The 20,359-nt window shown below is 39.7% G+C and overlaps 1 protein-coding gene and 2 pseudogenes across 1 annotated transcript in view; 1 reads left to right on the forward strand and 2 right to left on the reverse strand.

Moving 5' to 3' along the window:
- LOC143897710 (uncharacterized) overlaps nucleotides 1-16,291 on the forward strand; it is a 248,959-nt gene extending 232,668 nt beyond the window's left edge. Inside the window, exon 4 of the mRNA XM_077406549.1 lies at nucleotides 13,321-16,291. Coding sequence (XP_077262675.1) covers nucleotides 13,321-13,403 — 83 coding nt within the window. The 3' untranslated portion in view covers nucleotides 13,404-16,291. The remainder of the gene's footprint in view (nucleotides 1-13,320) is intronic.
- On the reverse strand, nucleotides 460-1,195 carry LOC143897634 (uncharacterized; annotated as a pseudogene).
- On the reverse strand, nucleotides 1,938-3,143 carry LOC143897707 (uncharacterized; annotated as a pseudogene).
- Nucleotides 16,292-20,359: the final 4,068 nt, after the last annotated feature.

A 20,359-nucleotide genomic window follows, 5' to 3' on the forward strand; every position in this document is an offset into this window, starting at 1 on the left:
TTGCCCTTTCCATAACGCGCGTTTTAAATTCTACCGCCGATAATTTGCGACAGTAAGGCGGCTAATATAGGACTGATAATATAAGGTAAGAATCCACTTTGTTGTACCAATAGCTTTCTTTTAGCCTTCAAATTACTGTCTTTTGACGCGATGCGACGCAGCGTCGTTTTGTGTTTGCTTAATCGTTTTCTTTTACGTCGTTTGAGCGGAACGTTACCTTTGAGCGTGTTGAAAACGCATTCGCTGATACACCATATTAATTTATCGTCAGCAGGCCGTAAGAAAGTCGCGCGTTAATTTTTGTTCAAATACAGCAACGCCTCGAGAAAACAGGTATTTTTTTTTTTCGATCGAGCGTCTGGCGTTTTTCGTCGCTTTGTCTGATTTTGCGTTATTTTCTTTCTTTTCCATCGCGAGAAAATTACATGACTGACCAGCGTGTGCGCTAGTGCGCGCCTTTTATACGTAGCCGTTGGAAAATGATCTACGCGGTACGTAGACGAAATGTGCCGTATTGTCGGGAAAGATACACGTTCAAAATCGATATTCGTCCGGAGTTGATTGTTTCAAATCGAGCAGTAGATACCCGTGCGGTCTCGACGTGGCGTCGTAGTACGCCTCTTCTAGAAACTTTGGATTGTTGGGAAAGACTTGACGCGCTAAAGGACGAATTTGCGCACAATCGCGAGGATTCTTGAAAACCACGATGTAATTTGCATTGAGCGATATATTGCGTTGCCCGCGTCCCTGATGAAAAAGATTTTGCGAGATGAGAATTACGCTGAGATTCTTATGATGACTACCTTTGGTAAAGAGATCTACGATCGCGTCGCTCGATGACGATTCTCTCATAAGATCGTCGATTATCACCAATTTAGGGGAAAACGGATCGGCGGAATAATCTTCCGGACGTGGCAATCCCTCGCGAAATTCAAGTATATTTTTCTTCACCGTTGCTTCCTCGCGCGCGTCGTATTGTAATTGACGATAAGCCTCCTGCCACTCGGCGTAATAAAACAAAACTCTCGAAACGCACGTCGGACATGTGAGATAGTTGTCGGAGAAAGGTTTTCACGAAGATCGTCTTCCCGCAACCGGTGGGTCCGCACACGATCGACGTCCAAGGATGTTTCCAGCGCACGTCCATTTTGCGAAATGATTGACTCGAATTCCGCGCGTGACTTCAAAAAGAATAATTTGAGGAGGAGAGGAGCGGAGGGAAGGAAGGAGATAAGGTAATCAACGGCGGCGGCGGCGGCGGCGGCGGCCCGAACGCGCTCGCGCGAGCGAACATCACCGCGGCCGTTGATCAGCTGATTCGCGCGCCGCGGTGGACATAAGCTTATTCACCCATCTTAGCTTATTACGATTCAGCAGCGAGAGCATCGCGATCGACGAGCTTGTACGCGATGCTCCGAGCGGAGAAATGAGAAAGAAAAAATAAGCGCGGAGGGAAAGGGAGAGGACGAATATATATATGATACAGCAACTATTTACGTTTTAAATGTGAAAATGATTTATTTTTTCAGAGATTTTCTGAAGAAAAAAATTACAAATTTCAAGAAATTTTATATTTAATCACACACACACACACACACAGAATATATTTACATATTACTACATTATATTTTTTTAGTTACATATGTACAAAAATCCTTTTACGCATTTACAATTATTTTTACAAAATTAAAAAACTATTTACAATATAATACAAGAACATTTTTTTTGTTAACCTAAAGTGGCAGAAAACGTGTTAGCCTAACTTAAAAATAAAGAAGAAGGAGAAAAAGTTATTCACTCCACGTAACCGTACGGAAGTGAAAAACAATTATTGATAAATCTACGTTTTACCAATACCGGTGCGCACGTTTTCGTTTCTTTGCGAGTTACAATTTCATGAAACGCGGTGCGGCGAATTGCACTAAAACGTAGATTTATCACCGTCCCCGCCGCCGACGACGTTCCTCCCTTTTCCTCTTCTCTACCCTCTCTCTCTCTCTTTGTATTATTAAGTTTTTAATACTGTTGAAATTTACAGCTATAGAATTCCTATAATTTAAAGTAATACCTTTTACTTTACACGACTCTACAGTACGGCCGTCTGGTGTACGAACAATATAAGCGTAGAATTTCGGCCCGTCCGACATAAACTTCTCGATATAGCTGCCGTTGCCGTAGCTCTCGAGTTCGTCCGTCATGTCGCCGAGGAAATTACCGGTACGCGGTTCGTACTCGTTCGGATCGCCTGTACTTACATATATACAAGAGTCGGTATTGTAGTATAAAACGCGTCTATCTAATGCTTCTAAATATTCGTATAATTTTAAGCGCGCTTGTGCCGTCGTGTACGCCGCGATCACGACATTTGTCAATGGAGAAACCACGACGGCCTCTTCTCGTAGCCGCCACAAAGCATATATCACCTCGTCGTTGACGGGTAATATGTCGATTATTTCGTGCTCGGGACTCGTGAGCAAAGTCATGAAACGCAAACAAGATTTCACAACCTCGGTCTGAGGCAGATTGGTTCGCTGGCCGAATTTTCCCCAGAAAAAATTTAAACAGAGTTTCGCGACCGAGCGCAGGCCAGGATTCCGCACGATGTTGTCCTTATCGAGAACAACACCCTCGGTTTCCGCGTAATCTCGCAGGTATCGTTCTTTTGCCTCGTCGTCATGACAATCGCTCGGCCACCCACTAGCTTCTTGTTTTAATTTCAAAAATGTATTTATGTATTCGGCGAACAAACTACCCTACCGAGTAACGGGGTCATATTGCGCAACTTTATATTGCCATATTTCGCTCACATTTGTCACGCGATATCCCTTCTCGACGGTTTTGCACAATTCGACGGATACCCAAGTACCCTCGAATTTACGATCGGCGGGATTATCGTGAGTGCACGCGGCCTGCAAAAACGTTTCACAGCAGCTACGGCATAACGCGAACAATAATTTTCCGCGTAAAGCACCGGTTTTCGATACGTAGGGATACAGAGAGCATACGTCCACGTAACGTATTTTCGCCGTACCCCGAATTTTGCGTCGAGTGGCGATGTTTCCCGTGCGTCCTCCGTAAAATGCGTCGCGAGGATCGAGAGGTGCGTATTTCAATAATGGGTGATTTTCTACATAATCTTTCATCGCCTGATTTTCTCGCAACTCACGGTCAAAATCGCACTCTCACATCTCCGACACGAGGTACCCCCTCCTTCAGAGACGACATGTCATCGCGAGTGCTCGTTCGTAGCGCGCGTCGATCGTGTCTTCGCGATTCGCGGTCGAAGGCTTTCTATCGCAATTCACTTGAAAACATGTGGGACATCCGTGCCAAAAGCAACCGTGAAATTGTAGTACGTAACGTCGCGTCTCGTTATCGTCGTCGTCGTCGTCATTAGTCGGCGTCTCGTAATATCTTCTTTTATTTAAGGCCTTACAAAAAATTCCTTATTAAAACTTTCTAGTAATGCTTTATTCCAACATGTAACTAGACGGTTTTATTATCGCAACTGAAAAATTTATTAAAAGAACTGTGTGATTATCATATTTCATTGTTGATCAATATATATTTGAAATATCTTGGACATCGAGGTAACCCCGTAGAACAATAATAATAAATATATATTTGTAGTAACATCTTTTAGACATCGAAGTAACAGTAGCACAAAAAATATTCATTACCATTAACGCTTAATTATTACACGGACAATACAGACGCTACCTGTTTTAGATATTTCATTTTTGTAGCCGGTTCATATTTGGTCACAATATTTTTAATTCGCTCGTCTCTATCTGCATACCTTTTTCTTTTTTTGGCGACTACATTTACCCCTGTATTCATTTGAACAATTGTTGTTTCCGTGAGAACTTGCTCGCCCTTAATCACGTCCATAAAACTGCTGAATATTGCATGCACTACACGAACTTTGTTATTAAATGAGCAGTGCCAGCCCTCAACGCCATTGTTCGAACGCATGAAACCATCGATAACTGCTTGATGACAGTTCCACATACCTAAATCGAACATCGGTTTCTTACGTTTGTTGCCAGTACGGCATCGTTCACCAACCCAGGTTCGCTCAAAGTATCGAATTAATTCGTTTAGTGCATCATCATTTTCTTCAAAAAATGGAGATACAATGAGCTCCTCATATGCCTCAAGTACATCATGCACAGTAACAAATGCTAAGGCCATAAGCATTTTAATGTTTAAACAAAACCTCAGGTCTGAATTATAATTGTGCTGTAGACCACATGATTGCACATGACGCCATATACACTGACTGAAGTGGAAAAGGCAACCAGAAATAGCACAATCAGTAAATTTACTCCTGAAAGCAACAATAAACGCACGCTCATAATCCACCATTACTCTTTTTGGCTTTAAATTTGGTTGGTGGCATTTGATAACAGACAACGCGGATGAATACAGTTTCTCGGACTTATTAGGTGCCAGTATGTACACTAACGGTAACAATTTATCGCGATACAATCCGTGAATGGTGTATAATTGCTTAAAAATAAGAGGCACTGAGTTAAACGTGCCATCGCAACACCACATCTCGCATTCTGCCAACAGCTCCAGGTTTTTAGCGGTAGCATATATGACGAAACGGTCTGCACCACCCTCGCTATCATGCAACAGAAATAGCTCGTCATCGTTAGTCATCCGGTACATATTTGGTATAACCAGTTCTTGCAGTGTCTTCGGGTTTACTATGACAGCTTCGTCATTCTTTCTCGCCCGTTGAACGGTGCGTGTCAATGATGTAATTGGTGGTAGCTGCACACGGACTGGCGATGACACTTTACTCAATACCTTGGCAATCATTACACTGTTATTCTGACAACCCTTGCTCGCCTTCTTCTTCAGTTTCTCTTTAACCTTCCTGGCTTCGACCTGTGCAACATCAGCAGCATGATCGTGTGCGGGTGGATCACCAACAATTTCACCTATATTGAACGCGTGGATTAATTGTGGGGATGATAAACGTAGTTAACTGCATGACAATGTTGGGGCTTGAATAATTTGACGCGTGTTATATACCAGATCGTTTATCGCTTGTTGTGTGAGTTACAGCGCTACATAACCTCTTCCGGTACTCAGCGCAACGCCAAGTTATATTCAGCTTGTTCACACTTTTTTTGTTGTACAAGTATCCGTTATGTAGTAACATTAAAGCACCACGCTGTGATGTAATAAATTTTAACGGCATTTTATATATTTTTTAGGTATATTTCTAGCTGTGATACGACCGATGTTTGCGCCGGTTGGTACAGTCCGACCAACGGTAGCCTCGTGCGCGTACGTTTGACATTCCCTCGTGCACGTACGTTCTGACTTACATGTAATTACCCCCGACAGGATCACTTGTCCCTCGGTTCGATTGTCCTACGGCTATTTTATCCTCGGTTATTTCGTCGTTGGACCAATTGTCGTACGGTTCATTTGTCGTGGTTCAAGTGTCGCGGATCATTTGTCGTCGGGCCACCGGTCGTGGCACCTTCGCCATCTTAGCATCATATCCTTTTTCGAGTTTAGCGTCGTTTACCACGTGCTCCCACCAAAATGGCGCTGGCCGGCTCTTCCGCTATTTTACCGCGTGACTTCAGCGTCGTCCGCCACGTGCAGACCCAAAAAGACGCTGGACACTTTAGGCGGGAGAGCCAATCAAACGCTGGGTAGGTATGGGGTATCCAATCAAAACGCAACGATGTAACGATGCACCCCCGAACATGCATCGTTCCGGCGCAAACACCTCGCCGAAGCCACCCCGCCGACCACCCGCGGGGTGAAGACCGGGCACGGTGTGCCCATATTTTTTGTAACATGTAATAAAGTCCGCAAACGGACTTAACGCGGCAACCGCCTCACTGCGCCGAGCGGTGCCGAAGGCGGCCGAACACCGCCGAACGCGATCGCAGCGTTGGGACGCCGTAACCACCGATCGTTCCGCCGCACCGTCCCGGCGCTCGCGATCGCCGTCGCTACCCCCACCACGCCGCGACGCCGCAGCGACGCCGCCGCGACGCGTATATAAGCCCGGCGTCGCTGTCACAGAACGCGAGTCCCGATTACCCGTCTTTTGACAACACCGATCTTGAATTCCTGCACTAAGCCAGTCCGAACGTAAGGTAGAGCGCCTCTGGCATTCTCTGTCTTCGCCGAGTGTGTCTCGGCTAACGACCAGCTTCTCGTAGTTATCCGAATCACCCGAAACCGTCCGAATAAGAAGGTAGAGCGCTTCCGGCATTCTCTGTCTTCGCCGAGTGTGTCTCGGCGAAGGACCAGCTTCTCTCTATTATCCAAAACATCCGAAGCCTGTCCGGACAAAAAGGTAGAGCGCTTCCGGCATTCTCTGTCTTCGCCGAGTGTGTCTCGGCCGGCGACCCGCTTCAACCGCGTTCCCCACGCTTCGCGATCCATATCGCCGCCGCGCTTCGCGCCATTTTTCCGCGCTCTGGGCCACGCCGACCGGGAAACCGGCTCCGCCCGGACCGATACCTACCACCACGCGATCCGGCCCACGAGGCGAACGAAAAGCGCCGGCTCCGCTCCGCACATACCGCGGGTTTTTTCGCGCCACCCTTTTTCCAGTTCTTGTTTGCTAGATGCTAATATTCCTATCATCCGCGAATTTGAGCATGTTAATCGTTTGACTCTGTATATTAATTCCGAAAACTATTTATTCTTTACATAATTAATTACTTCTTCGATAGATATACAAGTTGCAAATTAGCGATGACTACACGTGTCCCTGTTGTGCCGTAGCTTGGATCGCAGGGTCGGCACTGAGTTTTTTTGGATCTGCCGGGAGGAAAGAGAATCACTTAGCCAGTTTCTTGTTCAAACGATGTTTAATAAAGTTATTATTTGAATGATACAGATATCTTCTTACTTCACTGCCCTGACTTGCGGGCGTTCATAATATAATAGATTACGTTCGGTCGTGCGCAATATCGCCTTTCGTTCTAGACTGCCCGCCGCTTCTCGGAAAAGCGGGCTTTTATCTCGCGCATTAGCTTCCGCGATGCAGACTTAGTTTTTACTTCCGGGCCTTAGTCAATCGCCTGGCGATCGGATGATGCCCGGAATGCATTTGGCAATAGCCGGAACTCGCGCTAGCAATCGGGTGATGCCCGGAATGCCACCTAAGATGTATTTGGCAATAATTGGACTTGCGCTGGCAGCTCTGTGTCGCAACTAGGTCAACTCGACTTCTGTCTCACAACATCCCTGTCTCACTTTCTTTTTAATATCTATCTATCTACATTCTTGTTCAATTTGTATAACCGCCGTTTGCTCTTTGTACAAAGAGCAAATTCTTCTTTGCACGATTCTAGTCAGAATTTTTGACGCGAGGGAAGTTAACTTAATCGTTTTGAAGTTTTTGCTTGTATTTGCATCTCTCCTTTTTGGTATAGTTGCTATGATGTTCCGTTTGTAATCTTCCGGAATCTTGCCTTCTTTGTATATATAGCTAATTATTTTAAATAAACGTATTTCTTGCTCAGCACATTTTAAAACTTCTGCTTGCAATTTATTTATACCTGGCGCTTATTTATTTTTAATTTGCAATGCTAACTCAAATTTTTCCCTCATTTTACAATACCCCAAGTTATCTGCCACAACACTACTTTCCTTTTCCAGTACATCACGTAATTCTTGTCCCGTATATAGTTTCCATGAATATTCTTTCCACCTATCTGCCTTTTTCTCGTTCCCAATTAAGATGTCTCTCGCCTCTCATTTCTAATGTATTTATTACTAGATTCTATTTCTTTAACATTTTTTCTAATTATTTTATGCACTTCGTCAGTTTTTCTTATTTTTAACTTATCCTCCACCTTTTTGCATTTATTTTCAATCCATTCCTCTTTAACTTTCCTGCATTCCCTAATAATTTTCCATTTTACCGTCTTATATCTTTGTTGCCCTACTTCACCTATTCTTATATTTTCGCCTTTCCTTTATTAGACTCATAATATCTTGTGTTATCCATCATTTTCTGCTTTCCTTTTGTTTACTCCAAGATATCTCTAGCCGCGAAGCCTAAACTGTTTGTAATGCAGTTGCACTCTTCCTCTATGTTCCTAACACTTTCACCTGCGTCTTTCAATAACTCACCCGTCTTCTATTTAACCTATCTCACGTATCATCATCTTTTAGTTTCTTGAGGTCCAGATGTTTTCTACTATTCCTTTTTTTAGAACATTTAACCATAAGTCGTAAGGAATTGATCAATCACATTCAAGTATTCTTTTCACACTCGACTGTGATTTGTCAATTTCTTACGGCTTAAAGGATAAAGCTTAAAGTTTACACCTTAATTCTCATTGTAGACTTTGCTTAATAGAGACTACCTCTCTTATAAAATAAATCAAAATAATAAAAAAAGGCCAGCAATCGAGCAAACAAATAATTATTAATTAATGAGGAATGAAAATACATGGATACGTTTCGACTTTACTGAGTCATTTTCAGCCATAACATAATTTAAATTAACATACATATAAATAACTTGGAAAGGTCAGACGAGATAAAGAAAGACATATATAAAAGTATAAAGAAAAGAAAAAAATTAAAATTAATAATAACACGCTGGGAAGTCACCAATAAAACTAACATGAGAAACCACATCACAGTTTGAAAGCTAAATTGATACATAACTGAAAGAACCCCGCACAATTCTTATGGAAATTGGATTTCGGTGAAATTGGCTGAAACTTTGGAAATAAATAGTTTATGTAATGCTGATCAAAAGTCACAATAGGCAAGATTTACAATAATGAACCATTTAGGTGCTATCAACGTTCAAAAGTCAAAATAATGTGTATTTCGGTACTATTGTGGGACAGTAAATTTCGGTGAAATTGGCTGAAGCTTCGGAAATTGATAGTTATGTGATACTAATCGAAAGTTATAATAGACAAAATTCACAATAATCGACGGTTTAAGCGCTATCAGCGCACAAAAGTCAAAATAAGGTGTTATTTCAGTACTATTGTGGGACAGTGGATTACAATGTATTATTCTGCAGAATCACATAACTTATTCTTTTTGTTAATACAAAAATTTGTATTTATGTGAAATGTATGTAGGGGAGACCGGGGCGGAGTCGTCACTAGAATTATCTCGAAATCTGTATATTGTGTGAACTCGCTATTAATATTGTAAACACTACTTATGGTGCTCATGTGACCAACAGAGTTTAGTGAGATTATATGTCATGTGATTTTCATTAAGGCAAACGTGTTTTCGGAGGTCAAAAGTAAAATTTTTTGCGCGTCGAAAATTTTAAATATTATTTTTTCTCCGAGTCTTGAGATAAGTGATTCTGAAGAGTAATGCATGTTGAACACAAATCCAGTGAAAATTTTTTTATTTTCGTTGATTTCTAATATTTTATGAGCGATCAAACTTAAAATTTGTGTCCGGGGCGAAGTTATCACCAAGTTATCACCATATCATGTAGGCTTCGGGCGAAAATTAAAGTTAAAGAAGTAGCAGTGATCGGATTTCGGCGAGGACTTGAATAATATGTGCTGCGTGTGCTCAGAGATGACAGAATAGAGCTGACGAGAAACAGTGTATTTCGTGCTACGGATTCGTAATAACAAGATTTCTCATAAATAAGTCGTTTTATTTTTTACCCAACTGGCCAATTAAAACCAAATTGCACAACGTTTCGACCGAATTCCGGTCCTTATCAAGTGCTTTAGGTTACACCGATCCGCATAACAAATTTACATGCATCGTTGACGTGGTGTCCTGACAACGTCAAGACAAACGCAAAACTAAACAAAAGACAAAATAATACATTTAACAATAAAAAACTATACAAAATCGTCATAATATAATTATTGAAGTCTTGGATGAAGATCAAACTCAAGGCTATTTCCGCTAATCAACAACTAAGATTTTTGCTTCGCTGTCGAAGATTTGATGTCTTACCTCCACACTTACACCGGCTGCAGTTGAATATCGAATTGCATAGTAATAGGGTAAAACACGAGTTTACTCTTTTCAAGAGACGCATACAGACAAAATTCCTTAATTTTGAAATTAATGATACTAATGTTAATTTATGTTTTATTCGTTCCAAGATCATTAGAATAGAGAACCAACTTCGTGCGCTCTTACCTGGTCATGTTGTCAACAATTTTTTCTATGCTAACAACGATTATTTCCATACATATGACCAAAAATACAAAGAAAACTTATTAATAAATTTAACTTAGTCATAGCTGCGCAAAACCCAGTTATTAATTCGTTAATGAACTTTGATCACAAAAAATGGATTATTAATATTAGCAGCAAACAAATCCCAGACAGAGTACTGAGGTTTCTTAGTCTTGGCGATAGATTCGCTCTACCAGTTGACAGCAATGACAGGAGAGATCGCATAAATTCGGTGGTCGACGTAATTAAAAATTTCGAATTCAATGTTTACCAGATTTCTGACGATATTGTTGACGAAGCGCACAACCGTATTTCGAATTCGTTGTTTAAGTTCTTGCGGACTAATAAACATATAAAGTGTATAGAGAGGTTTATTTTGCAAAAATTTAGATTCTGTAAAAGGTTCCTCCGCAACAACGATGATGTCTTTGTTACAAAAGCAGACAAGGGCCAAGTTACCGTGATCATGGAAAAAAGTACGTATGTTAATAAGATGACTGACTTACTTAGTGACAGTTCCACGTACAAAAAATTGAAAAGCAATCCTATAAGAAAAATAACATCAAAAATCAACGAATTGGCAAAGTCTTGGTTTAACATGGGCATAATCAATGAGCAAGTTTTTAGACAATTGAATTGCACTAATGGGAATCTCCCGCGCAGTTACGGGCTCCCGAAGATTCATAAAATTGGCTCACCATTACGTATAATTGTTTCCACTTTAGGCAGTCCGCTCTATAATATCGCCAGTCGTTTGCAAAATATTTTAGACAAATCTGTTCCTAAACCTGAATCATATGTTAAGGACGGTTGGTCTTTTGTAGAATTGATTAGAGGAGTAACAGTGGGAGACAGTGACGTTTTAATTTCGTTAGACGTCACTTCTCTTTTCACTAACGTACCTAAAGATCTGGTTTTAAAAGCGATTGAAGAGAGATGGAATTACATCACTACAAAAACTGATCTCAGTCTTCCACAATTCTTGAGTGCCGTAGACTTGATCCTTAGTTCTACTAGTTTTATGTTCAACGGCCAATTTTATGAACAGATCTTCGGAAGCCCGATGGGGTCTCCCCTCTCTCCCATCTTAGCTGACATGGTCATGGAGGATTTAGAGAAACATTGTATACAGCGGCTCAGTTTCAGGATATCCTTTTTTAAACAATATGTAGATGATATTTTCACGGTTGTTCCCAGGTCGGGTATTGGTGAATTATTAGACAGTTTCAACAATTACCACGATAGATTAAAATTCACTTATGAAATGGAAAGCAATGGTAAATTGAGTTTCCTTGATACCACGGTCATCCGCGAGGGAGGCGCATTGCTCACAAATTGTTTCCGTAAACCAACTTTCTCGGGCCGGTATATAAATTATTTTTCAAACCATTCTATGAAATATAAAATTTACATCGTAAGGAATTTGGTTGATCGTGCGATTCTTTTGTCCGACGCGCGGTTTCACAAGTCTAATATTAGTGAAATAAAAAAGATCCTTATTAATAATTGTTACCCGAAGAAAATTGTTGATAAATATGTCAATGTCCGACTTGGTGAATTGCGAAATCGTAACAACAATGATCCTGTCAGTAACGAAGTGGCCCAAGATCCTCGAAGGTGCAATACTGTACCTTACATAAAGGGTCTTAGCGAGAATGTTAGCCGTACAATGCGAGACATGAACTTTAGAGTTCTTCACACCATCCCGAAGAGATTAGACTGTGTCATTAGAAAGGGCAAGGACGGGTTGCCGAATCTCAGCCAGACAGAGTTAGTTTATAAGATTGATTGTGCAAATTGTGATGCAGTATATATTGGCCAGACAAAAAGGCATTTAGAAACACGTATCAAAGAACATCGATGTGATATCAGAAAAAATGTAGATAATCATTCGGTTGTGAGCAAACACCGTCTTGCACACAATCATGATTTTAAGTGGCAGCATCCAAAAATTTTATACAAAAAAAAACATTTCAAAAAAAGAAAAATATCGGAAATGTTTTTCATTAAAAAACATGATTGCACAATCAATTTACAAAACGATACTGAGAGCCTGCCATCTATTTATAACCGTGTCATTGGTATTACTTAGTCGGCCCTGTATATTCGGTTCTGCTCGTTTTTCCCACCAGAGCACCTTTTGCTATCCGCGGATTACGTTTGACAATTTCATTTCGCTTTGACTGTCTTACTGTTCGGACGTTGTGCCTCGATATGGCTTGTGACGTTTTGATCTCACCGTTTGTTTTGGAACGCATAAGAATTGTAAGTTTTTAACTGATTTTTACAGTGTTAATTAATTTATTGTTTTTGACCAGCGCGATATTATGACGATTTTGTATAGTTTTTTATTGTTAAATGTATTATTTCGTTTTTTGTTTAGTTTTGCGTTTGTCTTGACGTTGTCAGGACACCACGTCAACGATGCATGTAAATTTGTTATGCGGATCGGTGTAACCCTAAAGCACTTGATAAGGACCGGAATTCGGTCGAAACGTTGTGCAATTTGGTTTCAATTGGCCAGTTGGGTCGAAAATAAAACGACTTATTTTGAATTATTCGCTGGCGACGGAAATTGTTTTGTTTATTTCTCATAAAATAAGTTACATAGATTCGTGAATTTTTTTTAATATACTCTTTATATAATAATGCAGTGCGCTAAAGAGCCCGATTTTGCATTTTTGCTTTTATAAATTTATAATAAATAAAATACAAAGTTAAAGTGCAGTTTAAACTGCACTAGTGCATAATATAAAGTGCACAGAGGCTGACAGGTCTCTACCGTGACTCCTGCCGACCTTTAACCAATTCCTTGCGAATTAATCGTCCTGATAAACTCAAGAACTGTTAAAAATATTTAGAATATTTATGCGTTTATCAAGAGATGTAGGATCTCACATCCAGTATAAACGGAGATGTAGTAATCTTGTGGAAGACACTACAGCATATTTTTCAATGATCAAATTTTTTAGCATTATTTATTTGTACTCTCTGAATTGGTTTTATCGAAGGATAGGTATATGTATATTAAACAATTATATTATTTGAATTTTTTTTATTGATGATACACCATGATGACGATAATTTGTTGCAATGATATTAATATTTATTTTTTTATCCAATTTATATGTTATTTAGATATGGTGTCGTCGTCGTCTTCGTCTCTGCAAGTTGGCATGGAATGTCGAATACGAATTTACGCTGTCAGGCGTCGCGACTAAGACTGGCAAAGTGTGAATGAGATGTGCAATAGTGAGCAAGCAAAAGAAAATAAGAAGAGTTGCATCACGCGCTATACTGGAAAAGAGGGAACAAAAGGGCGATAATAAGCGAAAGAGAAAATGAGCAATGTACGAAAACGTCACGCGTTACAAAGAAATTACAGCGTGATATTGCGAACATTATATTTGCAAGCTATCTTTATACTAAATACAAAAGTGATAACACGATGTTGCGCACGTTATATTTGTATATAGTTATATTTATACTAAATAGCAACATAAATAATATAAACAAACTTTGTGGTTTACACAATTCATTGTTGTAAATTGTAAATCTTCCTGCTTAGTGCATAAAATGTCCAAAAATGACAGACTGGCAGTTTTAATAAAATCACTAGGTAAGTGTAAATTAGCAATTATTATAAGTATTATTTGAAATAAAAACTTTATTTTGTGTTTGCAAAAATTTTTCGATGTTTGCAATAGCACTGTTTTAATAATAATCTATTTAAAAAATAGGAGGACTTAGAAAAAGTATTTTACAAGAATATGATTTGTTATTTTGATTGCTGCATATTTTCATAAAAGAAAATGAGACTTTGTTACGATAAATTTTAATATTTGGACATAGATTTAAATCAAAGATTAGATATATGGAAAGATGTGTGCTCATATAGGGTTTAATGATACGAGTTTGGTATGAGATGGCGGTACAATCCATTTGGTGACATAATGCTTGAAAAGTTCTACTCTTCAAATTTCCCCCCAGGTCAAATTTCAGCCAGAAGTGACGTTGTTCACGTTCCACGTATTTCAGTAAGAGCAATCAAAAAACTTGACGCGCGTTGTCGAAAACACTATGGTAGGAGTTACCACAATGAGCTTGACAGGCGCTACCACATTCTTAATAGGAAACGCCATCTGGAATCTGAGGGATGTGCTATATTTACTGCAGACGACAGTGATTTTACTTCTTCTACTAAAAGTTGTGACTACCCCTGTCACTGCATTGAGGTCGCTGCTGTTAGACTCACTATGGCAGGAGTTGCCATAATTTCAAGCAGGAGCGCCTATAATTGTGGTATATCACGCTAAAAAACGTTGGTAGCACCTACTTGTGATTTTCGACAGGCCTTGATATACAGTCGGTAGGTGGCGTCAAACAGTTTTTTCAGTGTACCGAATGTGAACAACGTGTCACTTCTGGCTAAAATTTGGTCGGGGGGAGGGAGGGGCGGGGGTTGAAAAGTTGAACTTTCCAGGTATCATGTCACCAAATGGATTATAACGCCATTTCATACAAATTTACTAAACTTATCAAACCACTCTCGTACTTATACGTGGTGTGACAATAAAGTTCGGTGAATGTTAATAAAGAACGAACACCAGTTAATTAGCATACAAACAACCTCTATTGTTCTTCAAAGTAGTCTCTCCCAGAAACAACACACCTTTGACAGCGCTCGTAAAACTTGCGGAAACTTTTGGAAAAATCATCTTTGGAAATCGTCTTATATATTGTGACACAATTCTGAATGTCCGAAATGTCTGCAAATTGAGTCCCTTTTACCGCCTCCTTCAGTTTATAGAATAAAAAAGAGTTTGTTGGAGCAAGATCTGGATAGTAGGGAAGATGATCCAATACAGCAACGTCTCGCTGTCTCAAGAACTGCCGCACAATAGCCGCAGAATGGGCAAGCGCATTATCGTAAAGCAGAAACCAACTTGCAGGATCATGAAACTGTGGCCATACGCAACGAATTCCATGCATTTTTAACGTCATTTTGCCCAATTTGTAACAGACCTTGATGTTACCTTGTTGCTCCATTTTCGTTTACTGACGTGTGTTTTGACTTTCGACTCTCTAACTTTTCTGTGCTTACGTGTAGCTGCATGTGCTTTCGTGAAGAGCAGACGCTCGGCATGTTCGGGCGTGTTCAGAGACACATCAATGCATGATAAGCACGATGTCGCAATCTGCTGCATGCGTTTGCACATCAGATATTGAAACATTCATCGAACTTTATTGTCACTCCACGTATAAACACAATTATTTATTAGATACATGATACATGCATTCTTTGATGTATGTATCCGCACATACATCAAAGAATACAGTGGTGTGAAAATTTATAGACTCAACCTCATTTTTGGCTATTGTAAAATTTCCATAACTTTAAATTATCTTATACAGCATAAAAATATGTCAGAAATATTTCAGAAATGTTTTACTAAAAAGATGAAACATCTCATAAATATTACAAACTATTTCTGCAACAATTCTGAGACAGTTCTGCAACAGCAAAATGTCCGCGATCCTTGCACTTGAAACTTTATAAAAAGTTTGCTTAAAGGTTACTGAAAACATTTACAATTTTCTGAAATATTACTGAAATGGGTGAAATCTTTTTATAAATATATCAGAAATATTGCTGACAGTTTATTAAAATATTTCTGAAACTTATTTGTAATGGCCCTTGCACACTGGACGCGATGAACGACCAGCAATATCCCGTAAGAACTCTGCTTTTTCCAACTGTTACGGGAAAATCATAGCTCTCACGGATACCGCTCATCGCTCGTCGTGTCCAGTATGCAAGGATTATAATATCGCATAAAAATTATAAAGCTCTTATTGAAACAAATTAAACATATTTTAGAAATAATTTTTTATAAATTTATTATTTTGAGAAGATTGCAAATACTGAAGTTACAATAAAAATAATTATAGGTGTGTAAAATATACTTAATTAGTATTTTTATTGTACGTTTTTATTTGGTATTTGCAATATAATTATTATACAACAAATGTAAATATGACTTCTGAAATTAATAAAAGTTTAATAAAAAGATGCATAATATGCCTAAGAAGAATTATGAGTATATGTAATTTATTCTACTTAATAAAGTGTTCCTGCTTTAAGATATAAAGAATAAGCAATAACCGATATATTATGATTTATAAAATATATTTATATATATAACAACACATTATACTTATGTAATATATTTTATTTACTATTTGTATTGTTTTGTACTATCTTTATTTGACAATATATTTAAATGTCAAAAATATTTTAATCTTATGTATATAATGTTACATAATAATCACGGACGTTTACTGACGTGTCTTTTAATTACATAAATAAAAATAAATAAAAAATAACATAAATAAAAAAATAATATAAATTAAAAAATAACATAAAAAATAAATTTTTCTCTTGATTTAAAAAACCAACGTCAAAACAAGAAGATTATTCTGCTAACGTTTTAAACCATTGTTGCAATCATTTCCTAAATACATATGTATATGTATAACAATTAATAAGGTCGCTTTAATTTATCAAATGTAAATTTAAAACAGTCTCATTCATGTTTACTTATTCATCTCTGTCATAGTAGTTTTCCTTGAATAAACTGTTTGGAAATAACTTCAATTATTTTTATTGTTTGCTTGTTACGCGATTTTTAAGATACATATTCATGTTCTTGATACTTAAGATAAGAACAGACTCACATATTGCTTGACTATCCCTAAGTCTATAAGATCTTTTATACATGTTCCTAACAATTACTGAACATTATGTAGAACTTAAAAAGAACGAAGATAGCGGGCTGAGAGAAAAAGTGGCCTGGAATAAAGAAAATTTTAGAGTCAGAATTGGACAGGGGAGAAGTTGGAGCGATGTGTTGTGAGCGCACAACGTTATAATAATTAAGTAATGTATTTAGCAACAGCGAGTCACCTCCTATAAGTAACCCGACGCTAGCGCGACTAAAGTCGAATCTGAAATCCGCCGAAAAACCTGACGATTGCATCGGACGCTCGATCTTCCTAAAAGTAATACGTGCCCAGGAGCGTTCAACTCCAGGACGACCGAAAGCGCTGATGCGAAGGTCAGCGCAAAGCGCTGACAAGAAGAAGTCAACGCTAACTCGGAAACCCCCGAGTTAGCAACAGGATGTCGATTCCGACATTATAAATACCGCCGAATAGGAAGATCGGGCGGGCAGTCTGTCATTTAAAGTTGTAACGAACGTGCGGTCATATTTTGTTATAATCAAACTTAGTATAATTATTCGGGCATTGTAAAGGAAGAAATATACCTCATTACATTAAACATCAAGAGTTTAATTAAATATTTGAGAAATTAAAGTTTAGTTAAATCTTCGAAGTGACATCTCCTGAAACATTCCGATGTGTGTGCATCTATCCTCCAAACCGGAATTCCGAATCCTGTTCCGGCCCTGAGCACCAACTCCCGGTTACGGCACAACAGATGAAATGAAAGGATGGGTCCGAGTGAGGGAGATGGAAAGAAATCCGAGAACATGGTGGAGAGACGAAAGGTGAAGAAAATAAGGAGCGAAAACGGAGAAACGGATGACCGAGAAAGCGAAGTTAGGATGGAGCAAGGAAGGATGAGGGAGAGGCAGAAAGACGTGAGAGAAAGGGCGAGGATAATGGCTGCGTTCGGGGAGCGCGCTATTAGCGCTATTTGCTTATTCTATCCTTGTTCCGCACTTGACGAGCGATAAAGATAGAATGATGCAATAGCGCTAATAGCGCGCTCCCCCAACGCAGCCAATACGGTAAAACAGAGGCAAAGTGGTGGGAGCGCAGGGTCGCGGGTCGTGATGCATGCAACATGAGAAGATGTGGTTCGGCAGCAAGGTGTCGAGATTGCTGCCTGCGACGCGCCGCGGGCCCGCGGCTGTACCCCGCCGTATAAAACTGAGAACGATGGAGAGAGGCGAGGTAGATAGCGTGCACGGCAATGGATAGGGATAAGGTTCGGATATTTTTGGCATCTCTGCATGGCAAAGCAAGTATGATAGGAGAAAAGATCGACAAAAATTCACGTGCATAAGGACAGTAAATGGCTGGATGGACAAAAGATAACAAAGGTAAAGGAGAGCAAGTGAGAGAGAGAAGGTGAGTGGCAAAAGAGGTGACAATATAAAGAGGAGAAATCGTGCGGGGATCCCCGAGCCGGAATATATATATATATATATATATATATATATATATATATATCACAAATCTCCTTAGCGCACTGTATTTTAGCTATACAAAACCAAATAAAATATAAATTGCAGTAAGACAATGTAAACCAAAGTTATATATCACATATTTTTTACAAACATACAGTGCGTTAAGGAGATTTATAAACTGCTATTGTTTCATTGTTACATTTTTCTTCGTACGACAACGTAGAAATGTTATATTAACGTAGTTCCGTAATTCATGAATCCCCTTGGTACAGTGTACATCTACTATACTACGTTTTGTCTTTCTATATTTCGAAAAATAATATCAATATTTATTTTTTTTTTTTTTTATATTGATAAGTGTTGGGATGAGGCAATTAGCGACGACTCGATTGTTCCGTTAATATGAATTTATTTCATTTATACATATGACTAACGCGGGGCGGAAAGACACGTGCCGCGCGGTGGAGCATACGTGGAGAGCGACTGGCCGTGCCGGCCGTGGAAGTCGGAGCGGCCCGCTTCGTCGAGCGTGCGCAGTGGGGTTCATCTGGCCCCGAATCACGCGTACACGCGTGATATACACGCGTCGACGTTCACGCTTTTGTACCGTCAACACCCTCTCTCAAAAGCGTAAGCGTCAAGCCATCCTATTTCTCCTTGCAGACCGCGAGTCCCAATGTCTTTGCACAGAACGTTGCCTTGTATGATGTAAGTCCCTTCGTCAGAACATCAGTTGGAATCTTGTTGGTTGACAAATATTTTGGCGTGATCTTTCCCTGATCGAACATGTCACGAACAAAATGGTGTCGAGTATCAATGTGCTTAGTATGGGAATGGTAGGTTCGACTTTGTATCAGTTTCTGAGCACTTTGACTGTCATTGCAGATTATCGTATTATCTGCTGGCATACCGACCTGATTCAGGATTCGCTGTAAGTACAAGGCCTCCCTTGTAGACTCTGAAAAGGCCATGTACTCTGCCTCAGTGCTCGATAAGGCGACGGTTCTCTGTTTTCTAGCTTCCCATGACACAGCTGCTCCGGTTAGGATAAAGGCGGTGTATGACTTACGGCCGTTTTGATCTCCAGCCCAATCAGCGTCGGTTACCCCAAACAGGGTTTCCTCGGTCTTCTTATATTCTATGCCAACGTCCAATGTGCCCTTCAGGTATCTTAGAATGCGCTTTGCTGCTTTCCAGTGCTCAGCATTGTAACACGAATTGAATTGACTTAGGTAGTTTACAGCATATGCGATGTCTAGTCTGGTTAATGTTGCCAGGAACATCAGAGCGCCGATCAATTGTCGATATGGGTACCTATCAGTTTCTCTCGTGTCAGCCACTTCTGGTTTACGCAACGCACAGTTGACTTCAATTGGAGTGATTGCTGGTTTGCAATCTAACATTCCAAATTTTTCCAGGATTGCTTCTGTGTAGTCTCGTTGTGATAGGCGTATGCGATTATTTTTGCCAGAACCTTGGAATTCTATACCCAAGCACCTACTGACCTCGCCCAAGTTTTTCATCTCAAAAACTTTGGCTAATGAAGATTTCATTTGATTGATCCAGTCCAAGTTGTCTGAAGCCATTAGTATGTCGTCGACATATATCACGACCAGCATGATATTATTCTTGGTTCTTGCCACGAACATACATGGATCTTGATCCAGTTGTTGAAGTCCCAGACACTTCAGTTCTGCTACTAGCGTCCGATACCATTCAACGCCCGACTGCTTCAGTCCATATAAGGCTCGTTTTAGGAGACAAACTTTATTGTCATTCCGTAGTTCCTTCATCCATCGTTGTGCTGTGTTCAAGATATCTTTGTCACGAACCACCTGCCTACTCGATCCGACAGGTTGTCCAGACAATATCTTGCTCAGCATCCCCTTCAGTCCTTGTGGAATTTTTATGTAAACGTTCTCTTTCAGTTCACCGTTTAAGTAAGCGGTGACTATATCCAT

The sequence above is a fragment of the Temnothorax americanus genome, unplaced genomic scaffold (genome assembly GCF_048541705.1).
Source record: "Temnothorax americanus isolate GAGA-0224 unplaced genomic scaffold, ASM4854170v1 Scaffold21, whole genome shotgun sequence".
Taxonomy (NCBI): Eukaryota; Metazoa; Arthropoda; class Insecta; order Hymenoptera; family Formicidae; genus Temnothorax; species Temnothorax americanus.